The 12,853-nt window shown below is 42.6% G+C and overlaps 1 protein-coding gene across 1 annotated transcript in view; it reads right to left on the reverse strand.

Annotated features, from left to right (window-relative positions):
* The window catches only part of DPF3 (double PHD fingers 3), a 93,298-nt gene extending 81,341 nt beyond the window's left edge, over positions 1–11,957 (reverse strand). The window contains exons 1-2 of the mRNA XM_005417550.2: positions 11,795–11,957; positions 6,674–6,781 (exon numbers count right to left, since the gene is read on the reverse strand). Coding sequence (XP_005417607.1) covers positions 6,674–6,781; positions 11,795–11,819 — 133 coding nt within the window. The 5' untranslated portion in view covers positions 11,820–11,957. The remainder of the gene's footprint in view (positions 1–6,673; positions 6,782–11,794) is intronic.
* Between the last annotated feature and the right edge of the window lie 896 nt (positions 11,958–12,853).

Below are 12,853 nucleotides of genomic sequence, written 5' to 3' on the forward strand. Positions count from 1 at the left end.
GCAGCCGCTCCCGGCCCCGCCACAACCGCGCCGGCACCGCCGGGCGCGGGGACTCAGCACCCTCAAATCAGGGATACTTCAGTGTAGCGCAAGAGACGGGGAGAGTTGGGGGTTCTGCTTGCTTTCTAACACAAAGTACTTCGGAGTGCAGAAGGACTTGAATTAAAAGCAGACTTTAAATGACATTTTCATTTCAGAATTTTGGAGAGCCAGGAGCAAAACTCACAGCAGTTTGCTAACAGGCTATTAAAATCCATCTTACATGAGAAATCCAGACCAAATCATCAGAGAAACAAACCTGCTCCTGTCAAGTCAGCTCCACCCTAAATGCAGGGTTCATCATGGCAAATGTTGATAAAAGCCACAAACAATTAAAAAAAAAAAAAACTAAAATAAGCTGTACACAGAAAGTATCTTTGGTAAATTCACATGTGCAGAAATCTGTCAGAAATCTGAACAGCTGATAGGTTTATATGATAGCCTCCTTCAGGAATACTGTATCCAATTAATCTGCATTTTACAGACACACTTATTTGGCACCACAATTATTCTTCCAGTTATGATCCTAAGGTGGTCTTAATGGACCCGAAAAAGGAGCCACAGGCAGGTTCTATAACATAACATGACCTTTAATTACAGAGATAATAGGAAAACTGTCAAATAGTAGAAAAAGGTTTTGTTAAGAGATGTGCCTCTCTTTACAGTGTTCATAGCAAAACAACACTGCTGTCTTGTAGTACAGAACAGGAACCGATGTGTCATTGTGTAGAAATTGCTGAAATCAAAAGTGAAACTAGTAAATATTAACTGGCCTATGGAAGAAAAAAATGGAAAAGGAAATTCTCATTAAGTGTTTTGAATTATTTTTAGGCTCTGATATCTTGGAGTGAAACTGGGCATAGCAACCAGGAGCAGAAAAAATAATATGGAACCCAGCAGCATTGTGTTCTTTCTGTGTCCTTGGGTTTGATTTCCAGCTGCACCACAAACCTCTGGTTAAAAGGTCATAGAAGTAGTCTATTCCCTTTGTTGCTCATTTCTCCATTTTGGAACCAAAGTACTTCCTTCACTATATTTTGTGTATCTGGACTGTAAGCATATGGCTGAGAGGACTGCACAACAACCCCTGGGATGATGATATAACATGCTGCTTGAGTCTCTAGATGCTATCATACAAGTGATACCACTGCAAACTCTGTTCTTTGCTTTTTAATGTCATCTTAACTTTATCTTGGTGAAGTGCCCCATCTTAAAGACCACAGACCTCCACAGACATGCTGAGCATTTCCCCCAAGAGTTGGGAGCACTCCTCACTTCCCAGGAAACACACAGTACCTTGTACCATCATTCACAGTCTCCACAAGGTAAATAGAGATGCTTTAAAGAGATAATAGCTTATCTGTAAGGATTTAGTTCATTCATCCACAAGCACGCTCACCTAGGTATACCCCATGTCAGACCAAACACAGATCAGGCATTGTCCAGCAGGAACTAAAAATCTGTTTTTAGTACTTGCTTCAGACAACTACCATGGTTCATAATAGCAAATGAAAAATACTTCAGTTTGCTTTTACTATCCAACAACGGGTAAAAAACCCCATTTCTGTAGTTCAGCTGAACACCAGACTGCTCAGATATAAGAGGACAGACACTAGCACAGGACCCCAGCTCACTCTCAGTGCAGTGGTAGCATAAACAAACCCTACTTCACACCCTCTGACTGGGTGGGAAGGCTGCCCACTCTGAAACCTCACTGTGGGCTTTCAGTCCAAAACCAAAGGACATCAGTAAATTGACACAAAAGCATTACAGTCATATTCTTTAGACTTACACACCATGTGAAATAAAAGCTCTGTAGGTATGTATGCGTGCACCTATATTTAGCCATCTTGTAAGACTGAAGTAGGACACTACCAATTTAAACTCCACTAGAGTTTTTGGCCACACTCACTGTATCTGTTCTCATCTGCATAGGTGCAAAGCTTGGGTAATACCTGCCTGTCAGCAGGGTTTACTGCAGGCAATAGCACTACCACAATTTTGATAGCTGACCCAACACAGAATCATGATACTACCCAGCACCAGGAAACCACTAAGTATATAGGACAAGGATCAATTATGATATCAAGGGGCCTTGGGTCTAATCCAGGATCTCCCTCTCATTTCTAGCCCTCCTCTTTCCAACTGCTCTGATTTTGCCAAGGGCCAGAACCATACTCCTAACATTCCCAGCACCTGCAATTCACATTGGTGGTAGAGCTAAAAATTCTCCTTTTTCTCCCACTCCACTGGAAGTCAGGCTACCTAGCTCAACCCTCTCCCTCACCCATTCCCAGACTTCTCAAGCACAGGAGCTCAGCTCTGTTCTTCCTCTTTTACTGGGCATAACAGGCAGCTGAGTGAACGTGGAAGCATGAGCTGCTTACAGGCCTCCCACTGCTCTGTGCTGAAGTGCCATGCAAACACCACAGCTGATTCTGCAGAGAACCAGGCTTCCCATACTTGGTTGAACAGAAGTCTAGTTTCACAAATCTTATATGAGTATCAGCACCTAGTAAGCTTAAAAGTCTGCACTTAGGAAATGCATCTGGGAAAACATAATTCAGGAGTGCAGGACAGGCTGTGATCTGCCTGGCTGGGGAGCAGCTCAGGGACTTTGGTGTCCTGGTGAACCATGAGTTGATCAGTGTGCTGCTGTGGCAATAAAAAAATAAAGCCCGCAGGATGCTGGGTTGCATCAGCAAGGACATCATCACCAGCAGAGATAAGTGATTATCATGTTCAGTGCTTGTCAGGCTACACCTGGAACACTGTGCTCAGTTTTGGTCCCTGCAATACAAAAGAGATGTGGACAATCTGGAGGGGGTGAAGGGAAGGGCTACAAAGATGATCCAAGGCCTGGGAAGCCTCCCATGTCTGAGAGAAGTGGGTTTGTTCATACTTGAGAAGAGAAGGCTTAAAGGAGACTTTATCACTGTGTTCCAGTATTTAAAGAGTGGCTACAGAGATGGAGACACCCTTTTTACAGAGTCACATGAACCATATGAGGGCTACTGGGTACAGGTTACTCCTGGAGAAATTCCAGTTGGAGAAAAGAGGAAAATTTTTCCCATTGAGAACAATCAGCCATTGGAATAATCTGCCCAGGGAAGTGGTAGATTCCCCAACACTGGACAGTTTTAAAATCTGGCTGGACAGGGTGCTGAGACATCTTGTCTAGACCATGCTCTTGCCAAGAAAGGTTTGACCACATGATTCCAGAGATCCCTTTCCATCTGCTATTTTATGAACCTATGAGATCACAGTATTGGCAACATGACAATATATTGCCCATGGCCCAGGATTTGTTTCAAATCTGTACCAGTTTTCATAGGAGTCTTGACTGCTACATTATAATGACTCAAGTAACAGCTCATGCCCGTTACAACAATGAACTCTAGGCTACACTTGAGCCATAATGCTTGGTTTTGATGGTAAGAATATGACTTACAGATGAAAGATGAAGATCAGGCCATATGAAAGTAAATGTCAGGAATACTTAGTAAAAATCCTGAAGATCTGGTCGGAATACTGACTGTATTGTCAGTAAAGGCACTATCATAACTAAGTGTTGGCAATACTTTATTTCTCCTGGATAGGCTATTGGATGGGAGGGAGGATGCATAGAAATAGCACAAACATGAACATTGCTAGACACTTGAACAAACCACTTTAGTGGGGCAATGCATCCATGTAACTCTGAATACAGTGGCAGAGGAAAATAGACATCTAAAGGCTGCATCAGCAATTCCTATTCCAGTGTTCACACCTGCACAACTTTGGCTGTAACTATTCTTAAAACCAAACACCTTTATTTTAAACCAAATAAAACCAACATATCAGGACAAAAAAACCTACCATCTTCTATTAAGAAGCTGGCATCAACTCACCCCAGGAAAAACATTACAGTGCACCTTCCATTTTACAACAAAGAGCAGACCATTGGAGCATGATTATTTTCTTCATTAGATTTTGGTATTACCAAATGTGAAACTCTCACTCACTGAGTTGTGCCATGCACTACATAAACTGCAAAAGTAGGCTATAGCTATAAACCTAAAACTATAAAACTATTTTAGTTTTATAAACTAAAATAGTATACTATACTATTACTAAATGATCTATTGCACCCTGGAACTGCTGGCAAGACAATAGTTTGATTCTACTTACTGACCAGCCCATGACTAGCTATGACTTACTAAAACAAAAACCCTAGGTCTTTGTCTCTCCTGAGTTATGTAGGTGTCTTCTGAATACAGGAACTTCTGAATACAACCTTTTGCTATAATAAGCCACTCTGAAAGCCCAGGTGCAGTCCAAGCAAGTATTCACACCCCTGGTGCCAATCCCATTGACTGCTGGAATGGCAACTTTTGGAGAAAAGATCCTCTTCTGTGTTTGTTACAGTGGCTGTTTTACAAGAAGTACTTCTATGCAGTCAACATAATATAACTAAGGTTTAGCCATAATTTGATGTTGTAGAAGTGCATTGCTTGCACATGCCATATAACAATTATAAAAATCTATCAAAATATATTAACAATTTCACAGCCTCCTCTATAAAAATCAACTATTTGCATATTAACCAAGTATAAGCACTTTCTAGCTGCTAAGAACAGCTCTAAGGAATGAACAGAATGCCCAAGCCCTAGGTGGAGTGAAATTATGGAACATAGAGATTAGATTTCTTTCAAATTTATTTTACATGTCCTACAGCTGTCATCTCTGTGCTTTTTAATAGATCTTAAATTTCCACATCTTTTCCCCACACAACCATCTGATGTTTAACTGAGGACAAAGAAGTCAGCATTAAGTAGCTTCCTAGGTTCAGCACTAGGTTTTACAACAGTCTTCTCCAAAATCTACAGTATTTCTGCTGTCCATGTTACAAATAAATTATACTCTCTTTCTCCCAAATTCTCAAAAGCTACCTTTAAATGGAGGTCTAAGGTGTTCCATAGGTTTTACACTTTCAGATAAGAGAAGGGGAAAATCCCACTTTTGGCTACTGAGTCTATTCTGGATATGCACAGATGGAGTGAAACTGTGGTATAACTGATAAGAAAAGTTAATCACTAGATAGAAATTGGTTGGAAAATAGATTTAAATGGCAGAGCAATACAACTCACCCTATTTGGTTGCTACCGGCAATGCAACAAAAGTAGCACTCCTGAGATGCAGAGGAGATGTTTATAGCAGGAAAACAACACAGAGACAGACATGCTGAGGTCTCTTTATCTGATAACTTTGTGGTAATTGCCTTTCATGCCCTGTGGCATGTGGGATGCACTAATTTGGCATTCAGTGAGTATAGCAAAGAGTAATGCAAATAAAAAAGACTCAAACTCTACTCTGTTTTACCTTACAAAATTACCAAGGAACAGCAGTACTGGCATCATCACAAAGTCTAAGGTAGGCACTTTTACAAGCCAACATCATCCTCTTCCTAGAGTCCAGTCTTATTTTCATCAATGTACGTGACTGATTTCATCAGCTCTTTCTAAGCAGCTCTGCTGTGAGGTCTAGTTCTATTTTCTGGCTGAGATTTTGCCCTTGGTTTGAATCCCAACTGAGTGGTTATAGGAATTTCTTCCTCTTTTCCAACTGTCCATTGATGTCTCCTACACTGAAGGTAGGGAATTTTGAAAAACTGTTTCTACCGGAATCAACAGGAATTTTGCCTCTGATTTTAATGGGTTTTGAACTTGTCTCTGTTGCCCTTTCCTCTCTCTCCACCAACTACTGCATAGAAGCAAAGTCACCAGTATTGCTGAGTGTAGCTCAGTTCCCAGGCACCTTCTTCTGTCAAACAGGTTTTTTTAATATTCTAATTTACATTTGGGGTTTCTCCTGTACTTTTTATACTGACAGTGTCTCACCTCTTAAAAACCACATACAGCTGTGAGTATATGTGTTCCCTCTTTCTCATAATAGCTGACCCCAGAGACAGCAAGCCTTTATTACAAACTGCAAGGAAGAATGCACAACACTATGCTCTACCTGACACAGCTGCAGCTCCTCCACATCTGCTTTACAGTCACTCATCCAGTATACAGACTCATCACTTCACATAGTTTAATTGTGGAAGAGTAGCAAGGACAAGAAGAATGAAAGAATAATAGACAAAGGTACACATACAGTCAGACAGAAATACACAAATGTGGCATATGCTGTCTATTTTTTATTATTTGTTGTTCATAATCTGGTCATAGTCCTCATCACCACCAAGAAAAATCTTATCTTATACTTACTGTTTCACACACACAGTGGTCTCTTTCACAAAGATTAGGCAGCAGATACCAGTGAGACTTTGTATTAGTACGTCACTGAGGAAAAGTTAGTAATACATTGATTCTTTACATCCTTGTTAATTTTCTAATAAGCCAGGATTCAACCCTACAGAAGGTAAATTCAGCTCCCCTAGCATTCAATACAAGTTGTTCACATTTTTGTAAGGGATGAGTTGTATGCAGAGGGTTTGGTGGTTATGGTTACAGCAAATCAAGTAAGATGCAACAGATGCAATGAGAAATAGTTGGAAAGCAGCAAAGATAAAGTCTAAGGTCTAAATGCCACGTTTGCATGTATGCCAGCTGCTCTGCAGCTTGGGACAGGCAGACAAACAAATACTTACCAGGTTTAATTTCCAGCAGCTTCAGCCTGGAATCCTCAGGGGGATGCAAACGCCTCTTTTTGCGCCAGCAACGTGCTGGGTATGTGTACAGCTGACCTGGGGCCAGGCCTGAAGATTAAAGGGAAAAAATTAATCACATTTCAGTTTGTAAACCACAAGCACCATCTCTAGCATCTTTGTTCTTGCCCTTCTAGCATCTCCTTGTTAGAGGGTTCAATCCTGCAAATCATGAGGCAGAGCTACACACTCAAGGCATCCAGTGCTCCTGAGGCTCTTCAGCACCTCTTGGGATCAGGCCTACAGAGAATCTAGGTCTCGCTTAGACACTTCACTCAGCTCACTGAAACCAGAGCTGCACATAAATAATTTGTGATTTCTTCAGGGTAAATAGAATTTCAGACTCTCCTGGGTCACAAGGGCAATGCCTCCTCCACAGGCAGAGAAAGCCCCTTGAGAGAGAAGAGATGAAGTTCTGACATGCAAATCTTGAGGCCCTGATACACAGAGCAGGTCAGGAAATTTGTGTCTTCCAAACGGGAGCAAACCAAGGCCCAAGAGGTCTGACTCTGTATTTTTGTTTACATTCTGGACTTCTGTTTGAATACTAATTCTTCATTTTGACTTTTACTTCCTCATGCCAATATTCTGAATGAGGGAGGAGATATACCAATAATGTTTATATCACTGCATATTCCCTTAAACCACATTTGGCATCACTGGCTTCTGAGCTGCTCTGGCTCTCCTGACAGACACCCTTCAGCCAATATTCAAGCTGTACTTTTCTCTCCTGCATTCAGGACACAGCAGGGCTTTCTGAATGCATCACTGCTAGGGGCACAGAAGCACACTGACAAGTGCTTCCAAGTATCCTCAACTGCCCCAGATAGTCATGACACACAGAAATGCCCAGCAAAAAAAGTTGGAGGAATTTAATTCTCTCCTCTGCTTTTCCTGCCCTCTCTGTCCACCAGTTCTGGTTTGGCTCCTCTGCCCTTCTGCTGCTCCTGCTGTCTTGAAGGGGCTACAAAGCATGACTTCAGTTCCAGACTCATTGTCCTCAAAAACCAGGCAAGACCACATAAGAGAGAACAGGAGTGGCGTTGCTATATCTGAAACTGTACTGACAGTGAACAGCTGGACAGCATCAAGGGGGTGCCAGTAAAGCAGAACAGCTCAAGGGCAGGAGGATGGCCCAAGAGTTCTCTCCTCTCTTCTGAAGCAGACAGGAGAGAATACCAGCTTGGGAACAAAAGCAACTCACCAGACCAAATGAGGATTAAAAAAAAAATATCCTCTTACTTGGGGATTGGGAGGAAGACACACACAATTCACCTTGAAGGAATGTGCTCATCGAATTCTGCAGGTGAGACCTAATTTCCTGGTTTTAAATATTTCAGCTGTTGGGAATGTCAGTTCAGACTCCAGCACCTTCCACCGACTTCCAAGGCCTTGGAGCATCTATGGCACACTGCCTGAGTATGGCCAAGTGATGAGTACCTGCAGAGATTCTGGCTGTTTCAGGGCACAGAATGCTATTTGCCTTGGACTTTTCATGCCCTTCTTTCACTGATGCCCAGATAGCTGTGCACATCCCAAGGAGAACACATTTCAGAACAGGTTGCCCAGGACTGGTTTGGAGATAAAAATGGGAATAACTAGCACTTATACAGTGTTTAGACACCCTTCTTCACACCACTTTGCAAATATTAACCACTGCAAACAACTGCTATAATGACAAGGTGGATTGTGCCTGGCTCTGATGTGAGTAATTAAAGAGGTGAAGGCAAGAAGCCCCACCCTTTCTCAGCAGGTTCTGTGCAAGGACTTGAAGACAGCACTGAAATGGCAATTACCAGATCAAAGCAATAGGACAGAAAATCAGCCCTCCATTGCACTGGCCTCCACAGAGGAGCCATTTGAAGGGATAATTACCACAGCTTTTGTCCCAGACAGAGAGGAGCAAAGATCTACTAGTCTGGGGGGAAAAGTCTGCTAATTTGAGCACTCCTGTACAAAAAAGCAATTCTGGATTCAGCCACGACAGCAAAAGCCAACTACACATGCTGAAAGCCCAACTAGAAACTTGAAAGGAGAATTGGGAGACCCTCTTCCTTAGAGACTGGCAGGTAGATCAATAAGAAAGAGATGATCCAACATCCACCTCTGCAACCCTTCAGGTAAGCTCTCTGTTGCTACTCGAAGCACACCTGTTCATTAATATACTGCCATCCACTTGAAACACATACCAGACTTTCACTTCATTCAACCCACCAATGCTACCTTCATTTCTCCGCCCTGTTCCTCATCTGTCTCTGTGCTGGCTCACATGAATTGGAGATGGTACACAAAGGAGAGGCAACAAGGAAAGGGTCAGTTCTGAATGTTCTGAATGTCGCTCCTTCACAGGCAACCCTGCAGTGAAGATGGAAATAATGCATATCACCATCTTCAGCCCTCTGTGGGCTGTCTCTCTCTCTGGTACCTTATAGGGCAACCAGAGAAGGTTCCAACCATTTGCTTACAGAGGAAATAGCAGAACCTGCAGTGAGTTATGTTGTTTATCTCATTAGTGTAGGAGAGTAATAACTCAAAGCTTGTGTGAAAGGCCAGGGGAGGAGGGGAAAAGGAGGGAGTTATGTGCAGTATTGTGTGAAATTAACCCTCAACTGTTTATCATGAGATGCAGATTTCTGACTCCTTTAACAAAGAGAACAGCAAGAACTCAGGTTAATAGGCTGAGTTCCTGAGTCTTCTCTGTTTTTCAAGTCTGTGTAAGTGAAAAGAGGTCCTGGAGCTTTGCCATTTGTCTTTATCTAGTTTTTCAGGTTAGGGATAATAAATGGTAGTGAGCACAGCACATAAGACAGATACTGGGAGGGCTGGCAAAGACTTTTCAGTCTCCTTTAGTATGGGCACAAGCACATTGTGTACGGGCCAAAACCAGGCATGCTAAAACTGTAGAGGGATGCCTTGACTCACCATAATACTACAAGAAATAGATTACAGAAAGACACTCAGGGGAGCACTAAATGGGCTAATAAAAATCAAGAAAGAGAAAAGCAAATATGGGGGAGGAGGGCTGGTTCATTTCACACTGATTATTCTAATTCAAAACAAAGTCATGAGATCTGGTGGCCCATGCAGATGCTGGAGGCTTCTTTCACTTGATACACTCTGTGAAGAACGTTCTACCATTAGTCTCCAGTGCAGACCTGCAGGAGAAATGTCACCTATCCCCTTCTGCAGGGGCAGCTGCCAAACAGTTCACTATCAGAAATGAGGAAGGAAAGATTTGCAGAATGAATTTGCTCAAAGTAGTCTACAAAGCTTGTGGCTGAGAAAGGCAAAGAATTAAGACATCTTGGTTCCTGGTGTGATGCTGTAACACAGTTATGGTGATTCCTTCTGCACCTGTACAAATGCCAATGAGACCCACACAAGACTTTCTGTGTCTGTCTTTGTGGAAGATGCTGTTGACAAAACATTACTCATGAACACAGTGGATGTATACCTCTGTGTGTGTGTGTATATATATACATATATATATATCTTCTGACTGTGTTCAGAAGGATAAAAATAGCAGCACCTTACTCGAAGGGAAGGGAAGGGTTTATGCAAAGCATAATCAATTAGGATTAGAGAATTTTCAGCTGAAACAAAACACTTGACTGTGGTTATGAAGCAATCCTATCAAGGAAGGGTCAGTCCAGAAGTTTAGAAAACTCCCATCTTGTGAACCACGTTCAGCCATCCTGAATTACCCCAGCAGTTTTTGTAGCTGAAATATTCTTTGGATATTTTTAACACTGTAAAAAGACCTGTTGTCTCCTGCACCAGAAGTGGCTGCATTTTATTATATAAACAGTTTTCTGGTAGTACTGCAAGACAACACTAAATCTACTTTTCATATTTTAGTAACAGGAGGAGCACAAAGATCCTTCCTTTAGTGTATCCTAGAAAGGGGAGTAGGAAAGTTTCAGCTAAGACTCAGCTAGGCACTTTTGAGAAGCAGCAATTGTTTTCTTAGCCCCAGGAGTGTAAAGGAATATCCTATGTGTTCCTCTCACTTCATCTCCTGTAAACCAGACAGTGGAGGAGATTAAAGCAGGCTTCACCTTCCCATAGTTTCAGATTAGAATTTGAGGGGGTGGAGGGTGAAGGTGGGAGGGTGTAAATATTGTTTAGAGAACTGGCACATATTTATGCACATGTGTGCATGTCATACTTCCAGTGCCCATGTACCCCAGGTCCCTTACTGCCTGGATTCTCTGAGCTGCACTAAAGAAGGGGGAAAAAAAGAACTTAGAAATACATTTTGGTGCTGTTAAAAATCCTTTCCCTGAGCTAATTATTGGTCAGATACTGAGCTACAACATAGCCAAATACCCCTTGGGGTTCAGAAGGACTTCTGTCTGAGCAGCATCTCAGTCTTTGGTGACTGGTGACTGTCCTTTGCCTTTCAAAAAGGGATTTCAGATGGATTTAGTCTAACAAAGGAACAACTGACCAAAGTCTACAAAAATAACAGTGCTCTTTTACCTTGAGCTTCCCTGAGCTGTGGAACAGGCATTAGCCAAAGCTCCTTAAGGAAATGTACCAACTTCTTTCTGTACCCAAGGGAACCACAGCTCCAGAACTGATATCCAAGTTAACCTATCCAAAGCAGAACCAGGATTTATAGGTATATTTCTAACCATTAGAACAACATTCATTCAATTAATAGACTCTCCTATATTTTACTTCAGTTTTATATCCTTCCTAATATAGTTCCTTATTTTCAGCATTCATCTGAGAAACTCCCACCTCCATCTTGGAGGTAATTCCAGTTTTAGAGCAAAGCATTGAGTCTTCTGCTACAGACTGGGATTGATAGCATGAAAAGAGCTACAATGATGCAGCCTTAGAAACTACCATGTCAGGCACCTCTTTGCATAGAGAGAGAGTAATTAGCATGAGCTCTCTGCAGTTACCAAAGGAAATCCCCTGCAGGCACAGAGGTTTAGGCAGTTTCTCTTCTGTGTGGCTGTAGCAGGTTTGAGTTCCTATTAATTAAACCCCAAGAGGGCTCAGTGGCCAGCCCTCCATACATGCACGTGCATACAGAGACACAGCACTACCAACCTGGTCCCCTGTGCCTCTTCTCCATCCAGATGTAGCAGTTGTTCTGAGCCACCCCAGTCTGCGAATCCAGGAAGGGGAGGCGGACGCTGCGCTCAGCACAGAGCCGAGAGTTGTAGCTGCGACAGTGCTCAATCGCTTCTTTGTAGAACTGGTCCCCGAGGCTGCCAAGAGAGACAGGGCACAGTGAGAATGATTGCACTGCCCCCTCCAACAAGAGCAGGAAAAGGGGACATGAGGTTGGTTTGAAAATAGACAAACAGAAGAACTTTGCCTGGACAGATGCAAATGTTGGTGACACGAGACACTGATGAAGCAGATCATGCAGAAAGTGATGTCGAATTCGTCAAAAGATCAGGCTGTCAGGAACCAGACACAGACTTTTTCAGTAGCAGCATGGTTACTGAATGAGCAAATGATGCAATCACACTGCCCCATGACCCAGGGTCAGGCCCATGTACATCACAGTGAACTCATTTGATTGTTTCTCTTCCCCTGTAGTTTGTCCAGCCAATTCAGCAAACCAGTCATTTCAATCCCATGTTACAGCAACTGCTGCAGTATGTTTTAGGCAACCAGAAAGCCAGCCAAGTTTAGAAGAACTTCGCTCCAGCATTTCTGGGGCCAAAGAGCCCATAAGAGCAAAGACCACGTTTCTCTTATTGTGTGCTTCTGAGGCATGAAAACACACCCCTGAATAACTAGAGCCATATCTGCAATGGTCAAACTAGATGTTTTGTCATAAGCCTTCCAGAGTTTTCCACAGTGAAGCCTGAGGTGCCAGGAGCAGCAGGCTACAGCAGCGACCAGTCAGATCCAGCATGGCAAATGCTGCTTTTCTCTGGAGCCCAGTGGGAATAACAGTTCTAAAGACAATGTCACTTACTTCATAAATAACTGTGTGTTCAAAAATTCTGTAGAATCTTCATCCTCCCTTGAGATAGGTTTAAAAACTCTGCCTGCTGGAGATTACCAAAATCCTCCCTCCAAATTTTTCTAAACAGGGAAAAGCATCAAAGTAAAGCTACCCTGAGGACACAAAGCAGCTGTCATGCTGGAGCA

The sequence above is a fragment of the Geospiza fortis genome, unplaced genomic scaffold (assembly GCF_000277835.1).
Source record: "Geospiza fortis unplaced genomic scaffold, GeoFor_1.0 scaffold54, whole genome shotgun sequence".
NCBI lineage: Eukaryota > Metazoa > Chordata > Aves > Passeriformes > Thraupidae > Geospiza > Geospiza fortis.